Source organism: Panthera uncia (genome assembly GCF_023721935.1).
Source record: "Panthera uncia isolate 11264 chromosome E2 unlocalized genomic scaffold, Puncia_PCG_1.0 HiC_scaffold_19, whole genome shotgun sequence".
NCBI lineage: Eukaryota > Metazoa > Chordata > Mammalia > Carnivora > Felidae > Panthera > Panthera uncia.
The window spans coordinates 9,928,211-9,952,845 of record NW_026057588.1 but is presented as its reverse complement, the minus strand read 5'-3'; the positions used below and the strand labels follow the sequence as shown (position 1 = coordinate 9,952,845).

At 44.8% G+C, this 24,635-nt stretch overlaps 1 protein-coding gene across 2 annotated transcripts; it reads right to left on the bottom strand.

Annotated features, from left to right (window-relative positions):
• Positions 1-13,802: 13,802 nt before the first annotated feature.
• LOC125915925 (insulin growth factor-like family member 3) lies at positions 13,803-24,278 on the bottom strand. 2 transcript variants are annotated; one of them, XM_049621983.1, is made up of 4 exons: positions 24,155-24,278; positions 15,629-15,682; positions 15,225-15,492; positions 13,804-15,038 (listed from the first exon to the last, which is right to left on the bottom strand). In XM_049621983.1, exons 1-4 carry the CDS (start codon positions 24,171-24,173, stop codon positions 15,005-15,007), a joined length of 375 nt encoding a protein of 124 aa, XP_049477940.1. In that variant the 5' UTR covers positions 24,174-24,278; the 3' UTR covers positions 13,804-15,004. The 2 variants fall into 2 exon arrangements, with proteins under 2 accessions (XP_049477941.1, XP_049477940.1); XM_049621984.1 differs by lacking the exon at positions 15,629-15,682 and having other exon boundaries at positions 13,803-15,038.
• Between the last annotated feature and the right edge of the window lie 357 nt (positions 24,279-24,635).

The window sequence follows — 24,635 nt, the reverse complement described above, 5'->3', positions numbered from 1 at the left end:
CTGGACTGGACGAATGGGACCAGAGTGCCCCTGGTGGGCATTGGGTGAGGCGCAGGGGCTGCTTTGAGCAGGGACCAGGGAGGAGCAGCTCCGGTCAGAGAAACTGACAGGTGTCTGCGTCCTGATAGTAAATGTTAGGCCCATTCCTAAAAACAAGAGCTATAGGGCACCTGGCTGGCTTAGTTGATTGGGCGTCAGACTTCAGCCCAGGTTATGATCTCATATTTCCTGAGTTCAAGCCCCGCCCACATCAGCTCACTGCCGTCAGCGCAGAGAACTCTTCCGATCCTCTGTCCTCTCTCTCTCTCTCTCTCTCTCTCTCTCTCTCTCTCTCTCAAAAATAAATACATAAACATTTCAATAAAAAAATAATAAGTTACTCTCATTTATCATGGCTGGCCTTGAACTCATCTTATTACCCTGCTACGGGTCCTCATTCAGCATTTCCTAGGACATGACTGGAATTACTACTCTCCATCCCGTGTCTGGAAGCTGGAAATTTACAGGGGAAGAACAACAACAAATGTGAGATGAATTTCATTAAGAGAATATTAAGTTCCAACAAGGAAAGGGAAAAAGAAAGGACGGAGAAAAACAAAACCTAAAATAACCCGGAGCTTTCAGATCTGGCCCTAGAACGAGATTGGCCAGGAGCATCATTCAGGATGGAGGGAGCTCAGGTGTGAATCTAGGGTTCGGGAGGGGCAGAAACCCGAGGGGGAGATGCCGTCTGCGATCTTCATCCCCCTCATCTGCCTCACGTGGTCGGGAAGCTTGGGAAGCACAATCCCTCCCTGTGCTCAGAGAAGCTCTCTGCTGGTTTGGAATGGTGCATTGGTCCATGAGCATAAATAAACCAGAACAGATGTTTCAAAATCCGAGACCGAAAAAAGCCCATGATGAGCCAGAAATTCGAGACCGCGCGCAAATAGAAGGTAGCTGATGCTGGATTATGACCAGGACAAGTGTTCTGCAAAGACTCTTGAGAGAGAAATGTCATGCCACGGGGAAAAATTCATCAGAGCTTATTTTTATCTAAATGCGGGAGCAAGTGGCAAGTAAAACAGGCCAGCTCAGCACCAGCAAGTAGCCTAATGAGTCTCTGCCCCAAAGATATAACTAGTCCAGTAACATTTATAGACGGCGTAAAAAAAGAAAGATCTTGCTGAATAAAAATTGTTTTCCCAAACTGACTTTATTTATTGATCGATTGATTGGTTTGAGAGAGAGAGGGTGCAAGTGAACGAGGGGCAGAGAGAGAGAGAAGGAGGGAGAGAGGGTAGGGGGGCTCACCCGGGGCCCGTGTTTTTACCCGATGCAGGCCTGGAGCTCACCCGATGCAGGGCTCATGCTCAAACGACGACGGGGGACTCGGACTCACCAACTGAGATCATGACCTGAGCTGAAGTCAGATGCTTAACAACTGAGCCACCCAGGCATCCCAAACGGACTTTAATGAGCTAAACTAACTGAAGGTGTAGGACATTGTATTGCTTTGCCTGGGTGAAAAAAAATAGAGAAAAAACAAAGGTAGGGGGGAAATGGTCATAAATGTCATTACTCCTAAAAAAAAATTACAAATAGCTCATAAAAATGAGAAGGAAGAAGGGAGCCTTACAGACAAACCAAGAAACAGAGGTATGTCACTTGCAAGGCTTAAAACGAGAAAAAGTTGATGTTGGACTTGGTGGGGGGTGGGGGGGGAGGCCACACCCGGAGCGGATGCTGGAGGTGGGTGGTTGGATGCTTAATTGAATTTCTTACAATTTGGTTCATCTTGTTATTATGCTAATCTCACACATTCCTGCTGTGTCACAGAATCGTTTTGGACTCCACAAGTTGCTGTAAGCCTTCCGGAAGTTAGGATGGGAGGACGGGTCCTTACACATCTTGATTTTGGACTCCATGCAAAACCACTCTTCAGTTGTGTGAATTAGGAAACTTACAGTCAGGGGCTGGCTCAGTCGGTCGGCTCGGTTGGTGGGGCGTGCGACTCTTGATCTGGGGGTTGTGGGTTCGAGCCCCACATAGGGTGTAAAGATTACTTAAAAATAAAATCTTAAGGGGCTCCTGGGTGGCTCAGTGGGTTGAGCATTGGACTTCAGCTCAGGTCATGATCTTGCGGTCTGTGGGTTTGAGCCCCACATCAGGCTCATAATAAAATGTATTATATTTTATAATGGGAAAGGTGTTTTCTAAACAGTACAATAAACTGTGGGAAGAGCTTAGCTTGAATAAGATTCTGTAGACATAAATAAGAATTCTTGAGTGCCTGGGTGGCTCAGTTGAGCGTCTGACTCTTGATTTCGGCTCAGACCATGGTCTCACGGTTGTCAAATCAAGCCCCCCTCCACCCCTCTTTCTTAAAACAAAACAAAACAAAACAAAACAAAAAACCAACCAGGGGCGCCTGCGTGGCTCAGTTGGTTAAGCGTCTGACTTCGGCTCAGGTCATGATCTCACGGCTCGTGGGTTCAAGCCCCGCGTCGGGCTCTGTGCCGACAGCTCAGAGCCTGGAGCCTGCTTCGGATTCTGTGTCTCTCTGTCTTTCCTCCTCCCCTGCTCATGCTCTGACTCTCTCTCTCTCTCTCTCTCTCTCTGAAAAATAAACATTAAGAAAATTTTTTTAATAAAATAAAATCTTAAAAAAAAAAAGAAACACAGGCAGATTGTCTAGTGGTGGGCAGTCCTTGAAGCTGAGAATTGACCCCAATTTATCACGGTGCCTGATACTGATGGGTTACAGAACATCAGTGTGTTGATCATTAGATGTTCAAAAACAGAATACTGAAATATTGGGATAAATTAAAATAGTAAATATAACTGCAAAGTTTTCCAATTTTTTTAAAATTTTTCTTTAATGTTTATTTATTTTTGAGACAGAGAGAGACAGAGCATGAACGGGGGAGGGGCAGAGAGAGAGGGAGACACAGAATCCGAAGCAGGCTCTTCGGATGGCTGATGGGATGAGCCATCAGCCCAGGGCCCGACGCGGGGCTCGAACTCACGGACCGTGAGATCGTGACCTGAGCTGAAGTCGGACGCTTAACCGACTGAGCCACCCAGTCGCCCCCAAAGTTTTCCAATTTTAAAGCTTGATATTGGGGTTTGAGATTATGGGTGCAGGTCAGGAAAGAGGTATAGCTACTGTTCCATTTTCTATTGATAAAGAAAGGGAGAACTGTATTTTATTACCTTTGAGAGGCATTTGTATATAGCAACCCACGGAATAAAAGAACAGATAGTATGTTTCCAAATAATCATAGTGGAGAAAAAAGGTAAAAGACGTGTGCATTTGTGTGAGCACACGCGTGCACACACAGACCCACAGATACGGTCTATTCAAGAAAAGTAAGTACATTAAAAAAAAAAAAACCAAGAAAAATCATACTATGTAGAAAAAAAGTTAAATGCCTTAAATAAGACCAGACACATTGGTTATCGCAATATGTGAATAAAACAAATTCTGTGAAATATCTCTGGTTGTTTAAAAAAAGACAAAGAAAGCTGAATACATAGCTATAAATACAGATACATGGGGTAAATGTAATATAAAGCAAAGCAAGGAAGATCACATTAATATTTAATGAAGTATAACTCAAAGCTATAATTTTCTCTTTTAACACTTAAAAGATTTTTTTTTAAAGTTTATTTATTTATTTTGAGAGAGACAGACATAGTGTGAGCAGGGGAGGGGCAGAGAGAGAGGGAGAGAAAGAGAATCCCAAGCCGGCTCTGCACTGTCCCCGCAAGCTTGGGTTAAGGGGTTTTGGAATCTTACTCCCTGCCTCCCCCCTTTCTCAATCCACTCAAGTTCTAAACACTTGGGAAAACGGAGAGAAAATCCAATCAAACAATGGAAGGATCTAAACCACATTCAGAGGCAAGTCAGTGACTTAAGGAATCCCTTTCTCTGGGACCTATTTCCCTTCCCCTGAGTCATAGTCTCTGGTTGGGATTGTCCAGATCTAGCTTTTAAAAGCTAGTCAGCTCCCAGGAGAGGCATTCCTATTCTAAGGATATTTCTCCCCATGTTTCTATTCTGTTGTGTACTCATTTTTGTAACGCGTAAGCTTATAAAAATTTGGGAAAGGTAGATCTCAGCACTCAAACCTTCCTGGAAGCTTTCCTCACATTGTGATTTACTTGTGTATTTCTGTAGGATTTCTCTATTTCTTTTTTTTTTTTAATGCTTATTTATTTTTAATTGAGAGAGAGAACATGAGCAGGGGAGGTGCAGAGAGAGAGAGGGAGAGAGGATCGGAAGGAGTCTCCGCACTGACAGCAGAGAGCTCAGTGTGGGACTCGAGCTCATAAACTGCGAAATCATGACCTGAGCCCAAGTCGGGTGCTCAACCAGTTGAGCCACCCGGATGCCCCAGATTTCTCTATTTCTTATAAAGGAAAGGAAGAACCAGACACTCAGAACCCAGGTGGGGTTGCTCCCAGACCGGCCAGCAGGCCTCTCCCTGGTCCTGCCTGGTGTTCTTTAAATCTCTCACCAGAAGGAGGCGCTGAGTCCCTGGGGAGAAGCAACATCCCTGCAGCCTCTTCTGGCTCTTCCCCGATTTACCAGCAGTGTGGGAGACGCCCTGTGAGCATCTGGGCCTCATTTTCATGAAGGAAAAAACACTCTATTTAAAACATGAGCCCAGCGGGTCCCTATTTCTGGAGAAGAGAGTTTCTGTTTCTCCCAAATGCTGGTGGTGGTAACTGATCAAGAATCCACGTGAATCTGTGTCAACCTTTATAGAACATAGATTCCGATTCGTGGGCTGTGAAAACAATAGGAAAGTACCCGTGATACGGTCTTTCACGGTTTCTCAGATTTGCTCAACAAAATGCCTCCTGGGTCAGTGTTACTTGCAGCTGACCGGAGGAGGTGGCAGGGACAGACCTCTGCCGGGGCCTGCAGGCGGGTAGGGGGTCACACTGCACTTCTGTCCATCAGGTGTCCCTGGGACCACAGACTTGGGTCCTCAGCCTCCAGATCAGTGTAGTCAACCGACTGGCGGCCTCATTCGTATATTTATTTAAGTGAAGCAAGCCTCAATATATTGGTTCAAGTATGAATAGTAGCAGAAACTTGGGCTTTGTATTTCATCAGATGGAAAATGTTTCCTTAAAAAAACAAAAACAAACATTTATGGTACTTAAGAATACAGAAATTCCATTTTTGCCATTACCGCCAAAGCAGTAAGATATTAATGTAAGAAAGCTATGCACAATTACAAGTTTCTTGCTGAAACAGGACGTAGCAACCGTTTATGAATGCTTGGATTATGCCCAGGACCACTTTGTTGAAATAACACTGCAAGGATAGAATAAATTGACCAAAAGAGAACCACCTTACCAAAAGGGATTAAAAAAAAAAAAATATTTTTTAATGTTTGCTTGTGAGAGAGAGAGAGAGAGAGAGAGAGAGAGAGAGAGAGACCGAGTGTGAGTGGGGGAGGGCCAGAGAGAGAGGGGAGACACAGAATCCCAGGCAGGCTCCAGGCTCGGAGCCGTCAGGACAGAGCCCAACGCGGGGCTCGAACTCGTGAACCGCGAGATCATGACCTGAGCCGAAGTCGGACGCTCAACCGACTGAGCCACCCAGGCGCCCCTGTTGAAAGAGATTTTTAACCGATTTCTAGTGCAGAATATGCAATCTTTCCCCCTGTGGCTCTACTTCCTTTATGGCTTCCTCCTTTAAGAATTCTGAAGACTGGCTTTTTAGTACTCAGTTCCTGGGCTGGCTCGTGGCTCAGTCCGTTAAGCGTCTGACTCTTGGTTTCAGCTGAGGTCGCGATCTCGCAGTTGGTAAGCCTGCTTGGGATTCTCTCCCCGTCTCTCTCTGCCCCTCCCCCGCTTGTGCGCTCTCCCTCTCTCAAAATAAGTAAATGAACTTAGAAAAGAAAAAAAGACTCAGTTCCAGAATGTAACTACACTTGCCCCTTGAACAATGCAGGGCTGAGATGCCAACCCCCTGTGCAGTCAAAAATCATGTATAACTTTTATGTCCCCAAACCTTGACTACTAATAGCCTGTGGTTGACTGAGAAACCTTACTCATAACATAAACAGTTAACACATATGTTGTATGTTCATTGTATTATACACTGTATTCTTACAATAAAATAAGCGAGAGACAGGAAAATGTCATTAAAAAAAAATCACGAAGAAGAAGGCGCCTGGGTGGCTCAATGGGTGAGCGTCCGACCCCAGCTCAGGTCATGATCTCGTGGTTTGTGAGTTCGAACCCCGCGTCGGGCTCTGTGCTGACAGCTCAGAGCCTGGAGCCTGCTTCGGATTCTGCGTCTCCCTCTCTCTCTACCCCTCCTCTGCTTGTGCTCTCCCTCTCTCAAAAATAAATAAACATTAAAACAATTTTTTTAAAGTAGAAAAAAAGAAAATCATGAAGAACAGAAAAGACATTTATAATGTCTGTAAAAAAAATTTATAGTACTGTATAAATTTTATAGTACTATAAAAAAAATCCACACGTAGGTAGGCCCGTGCAGTTCAAATCCGTGTTGTTGAAGGGTCTACTGCAGATAGCTTTAAGTACACAAAATAGACATGTAGTGATTAGTTGTATTGGTAGAAATGAAGAAAAGGGTTTTCTATATATGAGGTCATGGCATCCACAGAGACCATTTTACTTGTTCCTTTCTGGTCTGGATGCCCGTTATTTCTTTTTCTTGCCTAATTGCTCTGGCTAGGACTTCTGGTACTATGTTGAAATGAAGTGGTAAGAGTGAGCATCCTTCTCATGATCCCGATCTTAGAAGCTTTCAACCTTTCACTATTGAATGGGATGTTATCCCTGGGATTGTAATTTACAGCCTTCATTATGTTGAGGTATATTCCCTCTATTCCTAATGTGTTGAGAGTTTTAAGTTTATTTATTCATTTTCAGAGAAAGGGGGTGGGGAAGGGGCAAAGAAAGAGGAAAGGAGAGAATCCCAAGCAGGCTCTGCACTGTCAGTGCAGAGCCCTGTGCAGGGCTCGAACCCATGAACTGTGAGATCATGACCTGCGCCAAAATCAAGAGTTGGACACTTGGGGTGCGTTGGGTGGCTCAGTCGGTTAAGCGTCAGACTTCGGCTCAGGTCATGATCTCGTGGTTCATGAGTTCAAGCCCCACATCGGGCTCTGTGCTGACAGCTCCGAGCCTGGAGCCTGCTTTGGATTCTGTGTCTCCCTCTCTCTCTGGCCCTCCCCCACCTGCAATCTGTCTGTCTCTCTCTCTCAAAAAATGAATAAAACGTTGAAAAAAAAAAAGACATTTAATGAGCCGAGCCACCCAGGTGCCCAGAGAGTTTTTTTTTTTTTAAACCATGAAAGAGTGTTGAATTTTGTCAAATGCTTTTTCTGTTATCTGTTGAGATGATCATATAATTTTATCCCCCCTCTCTTTTTTTGTTTGGTGATGGTCACACAGCAGCATGCATGTACTTAATGTCACTGAACTGTACACTTTTAAACAGATAAGGTGGCAAATTTTATGTTATTTGTATTTTACCACCATAAAAAAATTGGGGGAGAAAACCTTTATTTTAAAAATAGGCCTATCTTTAACTGAACAAAATTCAGACTATAACAGCAGTATGAGATTCATTCTTCAAATAAACAGTGAATCAAATGATGGTTTTTTTGGCGGGGGAGGAGGGTGATAGATTAGAATTTTTCCTACAAGACTATTTCACGTCTAGCTTTTATAACCTAAGTCGTAAAGTTAATTTTTGGAAAATTATTCTAGGGTGCTGACGAGGTCCCCAGAGACCTCTCTTACTCCTTTGATCTCTGTATCATACTTTTTTGAAGGCTCGTCATGCCATTATCCTTGTGGATGATAGTTTATTCAAAAGTTAACTAGTCAGGGTGCCTGGGCAGCTCATTCAGTTGAGTCTCTGACTTTGGCTCCGGTCATGATCTCAAGATTCATGAGTTCGAGCCCCACATTGGGCTCCATGCTGACAGCAAGGAGCCTGCTTGGAATTCTCTCTCTCTCCTTTCTCTCTCTCTTTGCCCCTTCCCACTCATACTGTCTCTCTCTCTCTCAAAATAAATAAATAAACTTAAAAAAAAAAGTTAACTGGTCTGTCTCTGTCGGATCCCAGTTGGTCAAGGGATTTGGGTGGGATTCCATCACTTTCCCCACCCCTCCCCCCCACTTCGCTTTCAAAGACTTTTTGTAACCAAGCGTGTTTTGTAAGATCTGCAATTTCACCTTGCATCAGAGGGTCACAGAGAGGCTGGCCTATAAGGAAGTTTCTGTGATGAGAGAGGATTCACACTAGTGGTAAACAGGGACATATGTGCTGGTGGGGACTACTGCATTAAGGGTCAGTTTAATATTTTTGTGACAACAGCTTTTATTTCCCCATGCAATCTGGTAATTGCAAGACTCAGATAATGAACCCTGATAATGAGGACTCCTGCAGCCAAGAACCTAGTGGTTTGGTAAATGTTTGCTGCTATTATAGCAAACAAACAAAGTTTGTGATAACCTGCAAATACTACAAATTTCTCTATTAAGTTAAGCTGCGACATGAGTCCTTGTCTTTTTTAATGTTTATTTATTTTTGAGCGAGAGCTCGAGAGCAGGGAAGCGACAGAGAGAGAGGGAGACACAGAATCGGAAGCAGGCTCCAGGCTCCGAGCTGTCAGCACAGAGCCCGACGCGGGGCTTGAACTCACGAGCGGTGAGATCATGACCCGAGCCGAAGTCGGACGCTCAACCGACTGAGCCACCCAGGTGCCCCCTTTTTTCTTCAGTGCTAATTCTTTCTGAGTCCGCTAGCACTTCCTCCTTGTTACCTCTACCACTGGATTCAAACAAGCCATGCACAACTGCCTCAATAATTGCAAAGGCTCCTTGAACCCATTCACACTGACAATACTCTACTCCTCACATCTTACCCCCGCACGGCAGCCAGAATGGCCGCTTCACTCCACCTGAACGCCTTTACTGGTGTCCCATTGCCTTTTGGAAGTCAGGCAAACCCTTCATCATCCTAGAAGGCCCTGCCTAATCATGTGCCTCAGCAGTGTCTTTGGCCTCCTCTTAGTTCTCCCGATGTCCAGTCTTCCTTTTTCATCTGAGGGCCTCCTCACTTGCTGCTTCCTCTGCCCAGAATGTTCTCTCACCTGTTCCTCAGAACGAAAAAGCCCTTGGTCCTCCAGATTCCCTCTCCTGCCCTACCTTGAGAGCCCCTCCCCCCCATTGTCACTGCCTCCACTGTCTTCATTGTATGTAATTTCACAGATGGCCTGTCAGCGTCTTTTGTCTTTCCACCACGCTGTGAATCTGCTTGGTCTGGTTTACTTGGCATTACACACTGTTGACAGATCAACAAATGTGTCGAGTAAAGGAACTGCCTGTATCTTCCCTACACAGAATTCTACCACAAATACATTTCCCATGAAAATAAGAGGAAAGAGGGGCGCCTGGGTGGCGCAGTCGGTTAAGCGTCCGACTTCAGCCAGGTCACGATCTCGCGGTCCGTGAGTTCGAGCCCCGCGTCAGGCTCTGGGCTGATGGCTCGGAGCCTAGAGCCTGTTTCCGATTCTGTGTCTCCCTCTCTCTCTGACCCTCCCCCGTTCATGCTCTGCCTCTCCCAGTTACAAAAAAAAAAAAAGAAAAAAAAAAAACGTTGAAAAAAAAAATAAGAGGAAAGAGCCACAGAAAATTAAGACCACATTTCACAAATGTGTTCTAAGGGTGTCTCAGTCTCCGTCTCAGTCTCTTGGCTCCGGAAACCACACTGCATGGCATCTTGCAAGACGGAAATGGCTCTTTTCAGAATCATCCGTTTAAGTCCTCCGCGAGAGGACCTCCACATTGTCTTGATACCTGTGTCCCTGTTGAACCACCATTCCTACCAGAGGTTCTCTTAGAAATCTCTGTGTGTGTGTGTGTGTGTGTGTGTGTGTGTGTGTAAGTATGTATATCTACCCTTTTTTGTCCTTCATTTTGTTAATGTGGTGTATCACATCTTTTACTCGTGTATGTTGAACCACCTTTGCAGTGCAAAAATAAATCCCATCTGGGGCGCCTTGCTGGCTCAGCTGAAAGACCACGCAACCCTTGATCTTGGGGTCATGGGTTCGAGTCCTGCGTGGGGTGTAGAGATTACTTAAATAAAACCTAAAAAAAAAAATCCTATTTGGTCATAGTGTGTGGTCCTTTTTATGTGTTTTTTTTTTAAGTTTATTTATTTATTTAGAGAGAGTGTGTGAGTGGGGAGGGGCAGAGAGAGAGAGAATCCCAAACAGGTCCTGTGCTGTCAGCACAGAGCCAGATGTATGGCTCGTACTCACGATCCGTGAGACTGTGACATGACCCAAGATCAAGAGTCAGAGGCTGAATTGACTGAACCACCCGGGTGCCCGCTTTTTATGTGTTGTTGAATTCAACTTGCTGATGTTTTGTTGAGGATTTTTGCATCTGTTTCATCAGGGATATTGATCTGTAATTTTCTGTTAGTGTCCTTGCCTGGTTTTGGTATCAGGGTAACACTGGCCTTGTAAAATGAGTTCGGAAATAATTCCCTCTCCTTCAGATTTTTGGAAGAATTTGAGAGGGATGGGTGTTAATCCTTCTTTCAATGTTTGCTAGGATTCACCAGTGAAACCATCAGGTCATTATTGGTCTCCTCATCATTTCTCTTTCTTCACGATTAAGTCTTGGTAGGTTGTATGTTTCTAGGAATTTATTAATTTCTTTTAGGTTACTCAAATTGTTGGCATATACTTGTTCATAGTAGTCTTTTAAGAACCACAGTGTTCTCCTGGTGTCAGTTGCAATGCCTTTTCATTCATTTATACTTCTGCTTATTTGAGTCCTCTTTTTTTTTTCTTGATTAGTTCAGCTAAAGGTTTGTCCGTTGTGTCTGTTTTCCGAAAAACCAACTCTTAGTTTCATTGATTTTTTTTTTGTATTGTCCTTCTAGTCTCCATTTCACTCATTTCTGTACTGATCTTTGTTATTTTCTTCCTTCTGCCAACTTCGAGCTTAGTTTGTTCATCTTTTTCTTGTTCCTTATGGTGTAAAGTTAGTTTGTTTACTTGAGATCCTACTTTCTTAATGTTGGCTTTTATCACATTCCCTCTTAGAACGGCTTTTGCTGCCATCCCATAGGTGTTAGTATATTGTGTCTCCATTTCTGTCTGTCTCAAGATAGTTACATTCCCCCCCCCCCCACTTTTCCTGAGATATAATTGACGTACATCACTGTAGAAGCTTAAGGTGTACAGCATAATGATTTGACTTACATAAATTGTCAAACAGCTACTGCACTGAGTTTAGTTAACATGAGTGAAAGCAGGGCACTTGGGTGGCTCAGTCGGTTAAGGATCTGACTCTTGATTTCAGCTCAGGTCAGGATCTCACGGTTGCTGATTTCGAGCCTGGAGTCGGACTCTGTGCTGACAGCACAGAGCCTGCTTGGGATTCTCTCTCTCCCTCTGTCTCTGCCCCTCGCCCACTTGTACTCTGTCTCTAAAAATAAATAAATAAAACTTAACAACAACAAAAAAGAAATACTCTTTTCAGCATTTCTTGAAGGCAGATCTACTGGTGATCAACTCCCTCAGCTTTTGTTTGTCTAGGAAAAAGTCTTTATCTCACTCTTTTCTGAGGGACACCTGTGCTGGGTAAAGTACTCTTGCTTGGCAGATTGTTTTCCCCCCAGAACGTAGAATATGTCATCTCATTCTCTTGTGGCTTGCAAAGTTTAAACTGAAAAATCCACCATAGACTTAGGCAATTTCCCTTATTTGTGAGGAGTTTTTTTTTCCCTTGCTGCTTTTAAAATTCTCTTGATCTTTGATTTTAGGCAGTTTTATTATAATGTATCTTGGAGAACATTTCTTTGGGTTGAAATTTTGCGGGGTTGGTTAGGAGCTTCATGAACTTGGATGCTTGAATCTCTCCCCAGATTTGGGAAATTCTCAGCCATTATTTTGTTAAATAAGCTTTTTGGTCTTTTCTCCCCCTCTGTTACTCCAATGATGCATTTTTTTGTTTTGTTTTGATGGCATCCCGTTGTTCAGAGGTTAGGCTTTTAACGTTGTTTTTTTTTTTTTTCTAATTTTTAATTTTATTTTAAATCAATCTCTACTCCCAATGTGGGGCTTGAACTCATGACCCCAAGATGAAGAGTTGCATGCTCCTCAAACTAAGCCAGCCAGGTGCCCCTCACAGTTTAGTTTTTAAAACTCTTTTTGGGGGGCGTCTGGGTGGCTCAGTCAGTTAAGTGTCTGACTCTTGGTTTCAGCTCAGGTCATGATCTCACAGTTCATGGGTTTGAGCCCCCATCGGGCTCTGTGCTGACAGTGTGGAGCCTGCTTGGGATTCTCTCTCTCCCCTCTCTCTGCCCAACACCCACGTGTGCTTTCTCTCTCTCAAGTAAATAAACCTAAAAAAACCTTTTTAACTCTTTTCCTTTCTTTTTTCTTCTTTCTCCTCTGATTAGATAATTTTGACTGACTTGTCTACCACTTTACAGAGTCTTTCCTCTGCTTGATCATGTCTGCCACTGATGCTCTCTATTCCATTTTTTTCACTTCATTCATTCACTTCTTCAGCTCTGGAATTTCTGTTTGGCTCTTATGATTCCTATTTCTCTGTCAAACTTTTCACTTTGATAGTGTATTGTTTCCCTGAGTTCATTGAATTGTCTTTCTGTGTTTTCTTGTAGCTCATGGAGCTTCTTTAAAACAACCATTTCGGGGCACCTGGTTGGCTCAGTCAGTTGGGTGTCTGACTTCAGCTCAGGTCATGATCTCACAGTCTGTGAGTTCAAGCCCCGTGTCGGGCTCTGTGCTGACAGCTCAGAGCCTGGAGCCTGCTTTGGATTCTGTGCCTCCCTGTCTCTGCCCCTTCCCCGCTCATGCTCTGTCTCTGTCTCTGAAAGATGAATAAATGTTAAAAAAATTAAAAAAAAAAAAGCCCAACCATTTCGAATTCTTTGTGAGGTAAATAGCAGGTTTCCATTTCTTTGTGGTCAGTTACTAGTTACTAGAAAGTCATTGTGTTCCACTTGCAGTGTCCTGTTTCCTTAACTTTCCATGTCTCTTGAATCCTGGCATTGCTGTCTTTGCATTGGAAGAAGCAGTCACCTCTTCCAGTCTTACTGACTGGCTTTGGGAAATACCTTCCATCGATCCTGTTAGGGATTCTGAGGCTTTCTTAGACCTTTTCTTTTTTATGTTTTTAAAATGTTATTTTAAGTTCATTTATTTTTGAGAGAGAGACAGAGCGCAAGTGGAGGAGGGGCAGAGAGAGAGGGAGACACAGAATCCGAAGCAGGCTCCAGGCTCCGAGCCGTCGGCACAGAGCCGGACGCGGGGCTTGAACCCACGAGCCGTGAGATCATGACCTGAGCCAAAGCCGGACGCTTAACTGACTGAGCCACCCAGGCGCCCCTGGGTGGAATTCTTAAAATTGGGTGCTTTCTCTCCATACTGCAAAGGCAGGCCAGGTGCTGACAGCCTCCCATTTGTTTTCCCTGGGCAGTGCTGAATGCCCAAGTTTGTGTCCTCCCTCCCTCCTTCCCTTTCATTCATTCATTCATTCATTCATTCTTTCTTTCTTTCCCCTCCAGTGATGTGCTGGAACTTCTGTGTTGGACCCCAGATTTCCACAAAGGCACTCTTGTTTGTGGGTGTTACGACTTTGTTAAATTAACAGTTGTTAAGCAGAGCATGGAGGGCCAACTAGCTGGTAAGCCAAGGTTCAATTAAAGATCACAAGAGAAATTGAAATAAATAATTTGTTACAGGTTCTAGAAGAAGTACATGGCAAGACGCAAGGGGCCACATGAGGTGGTCAAGGCAGGGTGCAGGCAGAGAGAGAGAGAGAGAGAGAGAGAGAGAGAGAGAGAGAGAGGCAGGACTCTGGGCACATGCCTTTATTTAGGTCTATGAGTGGAATGTTTTGGGGTCCCTGGGCTAAGGCCAGATTGGTCAGTTTAAACCATAAAGGGCAGTGTTTCGGTAAGGTCCACAGGGATCTTATCTGAGGGGCACCCAGGGGAAGGCCCTGGGGGGTAAGGGAGACTGTTGACCTTAAGGGCTGTTAGGGAAATCAGGAACTTAGATTTGCTTCTGACTCAGCGGGCTTTTATGTGGGGTATGCACTTGCACGGGGGAATGGGGGAGGGTGCCAGTTTAAGGTTCCCTGCAGGCTGCTTGGCCAAATAAAAAGGATTCTGAGGCACCAACACCGTGGAGTGGCTGCGCTAAACTCTTGAATGGTGGGTGATCGTCAAAATCAATGCTCTTTGAGGGGAAGACGGTAGAAAACTTCCATTTCACCATTTTGATGACACTTCTGCTACTCCTTCAGGTAACTTAAGGCAATCAGAAATCCTCTTTCCCAAGGGCTGGACACAGAACAATGTAGTACTCTCTCTTGGGCGTTATCTCTAAGGGTGAAGCCTATGAGCCTTACTAGATCCTTCTACTCTGCTCTCGCAAGAATGAAGGCTCTTTCCCACATGCAACTTGAAGCAACTTGAAGCAACTTGAAGCATAATGAACTCAGCAGCTAGGAGTTGCCCAATAGGCCTGCTGGCATCTGTCATATCTCATAAGTTAGGAGGCCATACAGAAGCACAAGCAAGTCTGATACGTGCTGGAAAATCTTCTCCAGAGAAGTTACGAGTCTGAAGAGCACATTATTTTTGCAACAGAATCCCATGGATATTTAATAGCAAAAGGGGTTTCATAGAGCAACCAAAGAACCACGGGTGCCTATGGTACACGGCACCTCCGTGAGCTGATTGACTAACACGTATCATCAAGGGTGGTGAATCAGGACAGAGGGACCGAAGGACAAGGGAGCAGTGACAGAGATGATGGGCGGACGTCAAAATGGAGCACACTGGGAAAACCAAGTGGCAGTCAGCTAAGGTCTCTCCAAGGTGGAAATCCCAGGCTCTTCCTCGCACAGACGCTGATGCCTGCCCCAGCCTTCCTTTCCAAGCTGCCTTAGTGGAAATTTATTTTCTTCAATATCTTTCCAAATGAGAAAACATCTTTCTGCTGCAAAGAAGGAGGAACCAATAAATTATGAAGCACAGACAAGGGGATGAATGATAAGATTTGAGTCACTGCTGGAGATTAAGTGAGCAGGGTGTCCTCAAAAGGAATGGCCTAGACACCCACACTCCCTTCCTCCTTTCTCCTCATCCCTACCCTCTTTTCCTCAGCCAGGGGCAAGGTCCTCACCTGGCACAGTCCCCGGAGATGGGGGAGGAATAGCATCGAGACTTCACACCCAGAACCTTCAACTTCACAACATACTTCTTGGGGTCATAGGACTCAGGACAGCAGAGCTCAAAGCAGGGCCAGAAGGTGCAATTAGGGCCACAGAGGTTGGTCCGATTCAGGGGCAGGATGGTGTCATCATTACAGCCCTGCTCCAAAGGGTTGTAGATCTTGTCCCCACACCTGGGCGCCTGCTGACATAGCCACAGCCCTGGGCCCATGGGGGCATCTGGGCAGAGATTGCTGGTGTGAGCCCAAGGAGGTCCCGGCAGTAACTCCCCCAGTCAGAAGCCCTCTGTGAACCGTGACCCCACTTCCCAAGGGGAGCTTCGTCCCTCTTCATTCTTCCCCATCCTGGTACTCACCTGTGACAGTCTTTGAGTGCTGGAGGAGAAGAAAGACTAATACACACACAGGAGCTGGAGGAGAGGGAAAGGAGGTTGAGGATGGGGCTGGAGTGCGGCCACTGGGTTGACTGGCCTCAGGGAGGGCAGGCCAGTATGGGGAAGGCTTGGCTCCAGATTTGCTCTACACACTTGGGTTTGGGGCCACCTCTGCCTAAGGGCTAGTTCCTGATGCACGTAAGAGTCTAGACAGCTGGGTCCGAGCAGCCTGGACCCTTTAAAGGGGAGTGAATGCAGGAAAAACTTGGGATGCCATAGCTTAGGATTCTAAGAATGCAGTGGAGTTTCCCAGGTGGGGGGTGGGGGGGTGGGGCAGGTGTTAAAGATATCCAGAGGATGGAAAGGAAGAGGAAGGAAGCTGGGGTAAGATTGACAAGGAGAGAATTTGGGTGCAGGGCTGCTTTGGGGATATGGCTGGACTTGAAAGGTTCTTGGACTTGGAGCTCCCCTTACCTGTATTGCGACTTCTGCCCCCCCCCCCCCCCCCCGACTAGGAATGGAGTTGGAGAGATGCAGGAAATGGGAAAGAACGGAGGCGACCCAAAGGGTGTTTATAAATGCAATCACATGGGGCGCCTGGGTGGCGCAGTCGGTTAAGCGGTTAAGCGTCCGACTTCGGCTCAGGTCACGATCTCGATCTCGCGCTCCGTGAGTTGGAGCCCCGCGTCGGGCTCTGGGCTGACGGCTTGGAGCCTGGAGCCTGTTTCCGATTCTGTGTCTCCCTCTCTCTCTGCCCCTCCCCCGTTCGTGCTCTGTCTCTCTCTGTCCCAAAAATAAATAAAAAACGTTGGAAAAAAAAAATTTAAATGCAATCACGTGACCGGGTTAGTGCTTTACCAAGTTCACGCATTCTGCAGCTGTCCTTGCTTTGAAAGCACACAGAGGCAGGTAACCATGAGATCATATGGATAAAACAGGAGGGAAAGGTCTGGGTTCATCTTCTACGACTTGCAGGTGGAAAGTGTCCTGTTGCTCCATAACCTGAGCCCCCACCTCCTGGGCTACCGCATATCAGATAGTGAGTGCGGTTTCCTCCGTGTGGTGGCCCCAGCATTAGTGAGAATGCAGAGAGGATGGCTTCTCCATTTAAGTTTCCTCCCCTACAAGACACCTGCCATTTCTGTATCTCCCAGGTACCTTATCCTTAGAACTTTCAAGCAACTCTGTCCCAAACCCCTTTATTTACTCCCTGGAGAGCTATTTGGGACCATGCTCACGGTTATCACGTGATCTAGCAGAAGGGCGCAGGCTCCATGAACTCGAGGAAGGGAACCAGAGGAGAGTGACAGTTTGCGGATTTCTCCCCCCATGGATCGTGGTGAGGATCCAAAGAGCATATGGCTCAAGGGCAGATCATAATAATGTTAACGGTAAGTAACGGATGGTATGTGAGGTGACCTTGAGTGTGCAGCCCAGGTAGAGGGAAGCTTAGGATAAACTGAGGTCTTTGGATCTGGACACTCCCGATGGGCCCCACCTGTCAGCTTGTTTGTCTAGTGTGCTTTTTAAAAAAATGTTTACTTATTTATTTTCAGAGGGGGCAGAGGGGCAGAGAGAGAGGGAGAGAGAGAATCCCAGGTAGTCTCTGTGCTGTCAGTGCAGAGTCCCATGCAGGGCTCGAACTCATGAACTGTGAGATCATGACCTGAGCCTAAGCCAGGGGTCGGACACTTAACCATCTGAGCCACCGAGGTGCCCCTAAGGTACTTCCGAGATGACCCAGTACTAGAGGGGAAACTACTGGCCAAAATCAGTTTAGGGAGTAAAGCAAAACTGGGGAGGAGGGACCTTTACTAGATGTGGTCTGCTTATAAAAATTCAGGGAAAGATCTGAAACCCCTTTATGATAACAGTTATTTCTGAGATGCATTTATTGAATTGGTAAAGTAATACCAGTGGCTTTTTGTCATGTCCTTCATCCCTTTAAATTTCATTTTAAAAACTGGGGCGCCTGGGACACCTGGGTGACTCAGTCGGTTGGGAGTCTGACTTCAGCTCAGGTCACGATCTCGCGGTTTGTGAGTTCGAGCCCCACATCGGGCTCTGTGATGACGGCTCAGAACCTGGAGCCTGCTTCAGCTTCTGTGTCTCCCTTTCTCTCTGCTCCTCCCCCATTCACGCTTTCTTTGTCTCTATTGAGAGAGTAAATAAACATTAAAAAAATTTTTAAACAAATTTCACTTAAAAATTTTAAAATCCCCAATACTTTTTTCCCTTGGGATTTTTCTGCCTTCTGGGCCTTTTTTTTTTTTTTTTTTTTAATGTTTAAAAATATTCGGGGCGCCTGGGTGGCTCAGTCGGTTAAGCGTCCGACTTCGGCTCAGGTCATGATCTCGCAGTCTGTGGGTTCGAGCCCTGCGTCGGGCTCTGGGCTGATGGCTCAGAGCCTGGAGCCTGCTTCCGATTCTGTCTCCCTCTCTCTCTGACCCTCCCCCGTTCATGCTCTGTCTCTGTCTCAAAAATAAATAAACTTAAAAAAAATTAAAAAAATATATTGGCCTGATAGTTCAGTTCTTTACCAGTGACCTAGGTGTAATACAGTTATTGTCACTGGAACTTAGCGAGTATTAGTCATGCACGTGTGGGGAAATATGTTTGGGTATGTATGCTCTTGTGAAATCCGAGTTATAAGAGTAGGTGGTTAGAGTGCTGATGTGTTGCTCTCTATGGTAAGAACTAATTCTGTTGCATCACACACGCGGTTACCAATCACTTTTCTTCCCTTTTACAGTGCAAATAAAGGTTTTGAGTTCTAAACAAACAAAAAAAGATAGATAATCCAGCAATAGCTGGAGACTTCAACACCCCCTTTTCAAGAATAGAACAAAACAGCAGATAGATGGTCATCAAGCGTATAGAATACTTGGGGGTACCTGGGTGGTTCAGTCTGTTGAGTGTCCGACTCTTGATTTCAGCTCAGGTCATGATCCCAGGGTCATGGGATCGAGCCCTGCATGGGCCTCTGAGCTGAATGTGGAGCCTGCTTGAGATTCTGTCGTGCTCTCTCTCCCTCTCTCTCTCTCTCTTTCTCCCTCTTCCCCTCTCCCCAACTCCTGCTCTCTTTCCCTTAAAAAAAAAAGAATATAGGATACTTGTAAAAGCACTAGAAGCCAATTAAACCTAACAAACATCTGTAGAACACTTCAAAATAGCAAAATACACATTCTTTCAAGTACACGTGTAACATTCTATAAGCTCTACCATATTCTAAGCCATAGAAAAAGCCTCAATAATGTAAAAGGATTGAAACCATACCAAATACGTTCTCTGACCACGGTGGAATTCAAGGAGCAGTAAACAACAGAAGGAAATTTGGGAGGCTCACAAATATGTAGCAATATAAGAGCCAGTTCCTAAGTAAAATAACCAGTGGGTCAAGGAAATCTAAAGTCACAAAGGAAATTCAAAAATGGTTTGAGACAAATGAAAATGAAAACACCATGTATCAAAACATATGGCGTACAGCTTACAGCAGTGATGGCAGAGAACTTATAGACGTAATGCCTATTTGATAAGAGAAGAAAGATCTCAAAGCAATAATTCAGTCTTCTGACTGAAAAAATAAGAGCAAACAAACCCAGGGGAGCAGAACCAAGGAAACAGTGATGATACCAAGGAAAGTAAATGAAATGGAGGATAGAAAAAACAACACAGAAAATCAATAAAATTAAAAGTGTGTTCTTTGAAAAGACTAACAGAGTCGACAAAACTGTAGCTAAAATGACCAAGAAAAAAACCATCCTTAAATTGATGCCAATCATTCATAAACTTCGAAAAATAATGTTGGGTTGTTTTTTTGTTTTTTTGCTTTTTTGAGACAGAGCATGAGCAGGAGAGGGGCAGAGAGAGAGGGGGACACAGAGTTCGAAGCAGGCTCCAGGCTCTGAGCTGTCAGTACCGAGCCCGACATGGGGCTCAAACTCACGAGCCATGAGATCACGACCTGAGCTGAAGTCAGACACTTAACCGACTGAGCCATTCAGGTGCCCCATAAATTTCAAAAAATAAAACAGCAGAACTTCCCAACTCAGTTTATGAGGCTAATATTACCCTACTATCAAAACCAAAGACATCACAAGAAAAGAAACCTATAGACCAACATCTCTTATGAATATAAATTAAGAAATTCTCAAGAAAAAATACTAACAAACAAAATCCAACAGCTTATATAAAGGATTCTACACCATGACCGAGTGGGATTTATCCCAGGAATGCAAGGTTGGTTCAACATATGACAATCATTCAATGTAATAAACCTTATTAGGAGAATATGGGCAGAGGGAAACATGATTATCTCAAATGATACAGAAAAGGCATTTGACAAAATTTATACTCTTTTGTGATTAAAATAGTAACAACAACAAAGAACAAATTGGGAATCCAGAGATCTTCCTCAACCTGATCCACAAGAAAACCCACAGCTCACTGTACCTAATGGCAAAAGACTGCATGCACTTCTTCCCAACGTCTGGAACAGGGCAAGTACATTCACCCTCACCACTCGATTTAACATTGCACTAGAAGTTCAAGCCAGAGAAATTCGGCAAGAAAGAGAAAAAAAAAAAACATTCAAACTGGAAAAGAAGATGTAAAACGATTTCTGTTTTCAAGTACCATGATCATCTAGTACATTAGCAATGCTCAAGGAAGCTACTAAGGCCACTACAGAACTAACAGATGAATTAAGCAAGGTTGCAAGATGCAAGGCCCACATATAAAAGCCCATTGTACACACTAGCAAAGAGCCATCTGAAATTGAAATTAAGAAAATAATTCTACTTACGGGGGCGCCTGCGTGGCTCAATCGGTTAAGCATCCGACTTCAGCCCAGGTCATGATCTCATGGTCCATGAGTTTGAGCCCAGTGTCAGGCTCTGTGCTGACAACTCGGAGCCTGGAGCCTGCTTCAGATTCTGTCTACCCCCACTCTTCTCTCTCTCTGCCCCTCCCCTGCTCACACTCTGTCTCTCTCTCAAAAATAAATAAACATTAAAAATTAAAAAAAATTCTACTTACCATAGTACCAACAATAATAAAATGCTTGTTGGGGCGCCTGGGTGGCGCAGTCGGTTAAGCGTCCGACTTCAGCCAGGTCACGATCTCGCGGTCCGTGAGTTCGAGCCCCGCGTCAGGCTCTGGGCTGATGGCTCGGAGCCTGGAGCCTGTTTCCGATTCTGTGTCTCCCCCTCTCTCTGCCCCTCCCCCGTTCATGCTCTGTCTCTCTCTGTCCCAAAAATAAATAAAAAACGTTGAAAAAAAAATTAAAAAAAAAATAATAAAATGCTTGTTAATAAATTTAACAAGGGGAGTGCAGAATGGGCACACTGAAAACAATACAGCTGTTGAAAGAATTTCAAGAACGTGTAAATAAATCGAGCTCCATAAATGTACATGAGTTGAAAAATGTAATACTGGTAAGATGCCAGTGCTCCCAAATTGACCTATAAGTTCAACGCCATTCCTGTCAAAATGCTAGCTGGTTTCTTTGCAGAAATGAGCAAGCTGATCCTAAGATTCATACTGAAATGGAAGGGACCCAGAGTAGCCAAAGCAAAGAACAAAGTTGTTGAACTGATGCGCCATCATTTCAAAGCTTACTCCAAAGCTATACTAGTTAATTCCGTGTGGTATTGACCTAAGGGACTCACATGTAGATCAATGGGCCGAATCGACAGTCGAGAAATAAACCAGTGTAATTACGGTCAATTAAATTTCAACAAAAGTGCTATGACAATGAACTAGGGAAAAGAATAATCTTTTCAACAAATGGTGCTGGGAAAACTGGGTGTCTGTGTGTAAAAGAGAATAAGAAGGATGTGGAGAAGGAGAGAAAGAAGGATCTCTCCCATACCATACACAAAGATTAACTTCACATTGATCATAGACCTAAATATAAGAGCTAACACCATAAAATCATTAGCAGAAAACAGTGGAGTAAATCTTAATGACCTTGGGTTTAGGCCATGTTTTCTTGGCTATGACATCAAAAGCACCAGAGACCAAGAAAAAAAATAGAATTTATCAAAATGAAAACCTGTGTGCTGCACACAAAAATATCAAGGAAGTGAAAAGACAATCACGTAATGAGAGGAAGTATTTGTAAATCACATATATGATAAGAGGTAAGTATCCAGAATTTGTTGAAAAACTCCTACAGCTCAATAAGAAAAGACACCCCAGTTTAAAAGTGGAAAAAGTGTCCACTTTTCCAAAAGGACATACAGACAGCCAGTCAGCACATGAAGAGATGCTCATCACTGTTCATTAAGGGAATGCAAATTAAAACTATAAGCTATCTCTTCACATCCACGAGGGCGGCTGTCATAAAAAGAAAAGTGGAAAATCACAAGGATGGGGAAGGAGGTGGAGAAATCTGAACCCTCGTACATTGCTGATAGGAATATAAAATGGTTTAGCAACCGTGGAAAACAGTTTGACAGCTCCTCAAAGAGCTAAACATAGAATTACCATTTGACCCAGAAATTCTACTCCTAGGTATATACCCTGAAGATGTGAGAACAGGTACTCAAATACACATATACACACGTTCATAACAGTACTATTTCCAGTGGCCAAAAGATGGGAACAGCCCAAATGCCCATTAAAAGATGCATGGATAAACAAATTGTGGTATATAGACAGGGTGGAATATTATTGAGCTATAAAAAGGAATGAAGTAGGGGCACCTGGATGGCTCAGTTGGTTAAACATCTGATTCTTGATCTCTGCCCAGGTCATGATCGCATGGTTCGTGAGTTCAAGCCCCACGTCAGGCTCCGAGTGCTAAGTGCAAAGAGCCTGCTTGGGATTCTGTCTCTCTCCCTCACTCTCTGCCCCTCCCCCACCCCCCCCCCAAAATAAATACACTTTTTTAAAAAGGAATTAGTACTGGTAAATTCTACAGTGTCAATAAGCCTCAAAAATATTATGCAAAGGGGAACATGAAAGTAACATAAAAAGTCATGTATGGTATGATTGATTCCCTTTAATTTTTATTTAATTTTTATTTAATTTAATTTAATTTAATTTAATTTTAAATTATTATTTAAATTATAATTTAAATTATTTTAAATATATATATATTTATTTATTATATAATATTTATAATATATATTATATATAATATTTAAATTATTATAATTTAAATTTTAAATTATATTAAATTTTATTTAAATTTATTTAAATGTATTTTTTATTTATTTAATTTTTATTTATTTTTTGAGACACAGATCAAGCTGGGGAGGGGCAGAGAGGGGGGGGAGAGAGAAACCCCAAGCAGGCTCTGCACTGTCTAGGCAGAGCCCGATGTGGGGTTCGGACACACAAACCATGAGATCATGACCTGAGCTGAAACCAAGAGTTGGATGCTCAACCGACTGAACCACCCAGGCGCCCCTGATTGATTCCATTTAAACGAAACTAGTAGGAAAATCCATGGAGACAGAATGCACATTGGTGGTTGTCAGGGGTGGGGATGAGAGCGAATGAGCAGCGAAATGGGTATGGGGCGGGCTCTCGCTTGATTCCTAGGGTGGCTTGGATAAAAAGCAATTCTGGAAGGTGGTTGGGCTACTCTTCATTCAACTTGAGCGAGAGGAGAAGAGAGGGGAAGGAGAAGGGGGGAGGGGCAGGAAATACACGGAAGGAGATGCTAGAGACTCGTAGTTACCCAAAAGGAAGTGTTACGAACACAGCAGGCATTGCTCATCTGAATGGACCATAGATGACAAAACTCCATCCACTTCTCCTTCCTCCCTGAGCCTGAATGTGAATAGACCCCTCACGTGGGCACAGATCCTGGTGCAATCGAGCCTCATGCCTGGGACCTTCAACCTCCCAGCAGCCCGTTCTGAGAGCTCAAGGACTTGGGAAAACAGTGCTGGAAGCCAAGTCAGCAGGTTCACCTGGAACCCCCGAGTCAGGCCCCCTCACCACAGCACTGCTCCACGGGGTAACAGGGGTCTCTACACCGGAGCACCAGCTGTGACATCCACAGTCCAGGATCTGGGGGACTCAGAGCTGGATTGGATTCCAAGGATTAGTCTGGGACCTCTGGAGCCCCTACCTCCATCCATAGTACGGTCCCTTCTTCCCTTCTCGCTACGTCTGCTCTCACCTGCGATTCCCTCTGAGCCTGAGCTCAGGAGTTCAGAAATCCAGACAGCAGCTGAGAAGCAGAAGGGGAACGCGAATAATGCGAGAGAGGAGCCTTCTGGTCGCCACCGGGGTGCACAACGTGACGTCACTGACCTCCTTTCACCGTTGGGAACAGCTCAGGGTGGATGTTGACTCAGGGTGGCACGGAGGGCCAGGGGAAGAGCGGAGTCTAATATTTTTGCAGGTTAGGACCCATGAAGTCAGAAATAACCTGGGGGCGATTACCAAGTAGGAAGCCAAGGATGGGTGGGCAGGAGAGCATTAGGTCTGAGGTTCAGAGGTGCATTAGGGGTGTGATGTCACAGAAGCTTGGGGCTGGAGTGCCCTTACCAAAGGTCCTGGGCACCATGGTTCTCGATGCAGCTCCAGGGCAGTCGATGGCAGGGCAGCAGAAGAGCTGGGTCTGGGGCCTTATACAGAGACTTCGATAGACACCCTTACCCACACCTGGGGAACCTACTCATCTCACGTTGCAACACAGGAGTGTAGCTGCAGTGCTGCTAAAAGGGGAGGGGCATGAAGACCTCAGGTGAGTGGAGCCTCCCTTCAGCCTCCCCAGGAAACACCTGGGACGAACGATGGCGGAGCTGAATCCATTTTTTATTTTTCAATTTTTTAAAAGTTTATTTATTTATTCAGAGGCAGAGAGAAAGACAGAGGGAGAGAGAGAACAAGCGGGGGAGGGACAGAAACAGAGGAGGAGGAGGAGGAGGAGGAGGAGGAGGAGGAGGAGGAAGAGAGAGAGACTGACTCCCAAGCAGGCTCCTTGCTGCCAGCGCAGAGCCTGGTGCCGGGGCTCGAACCCACGAAC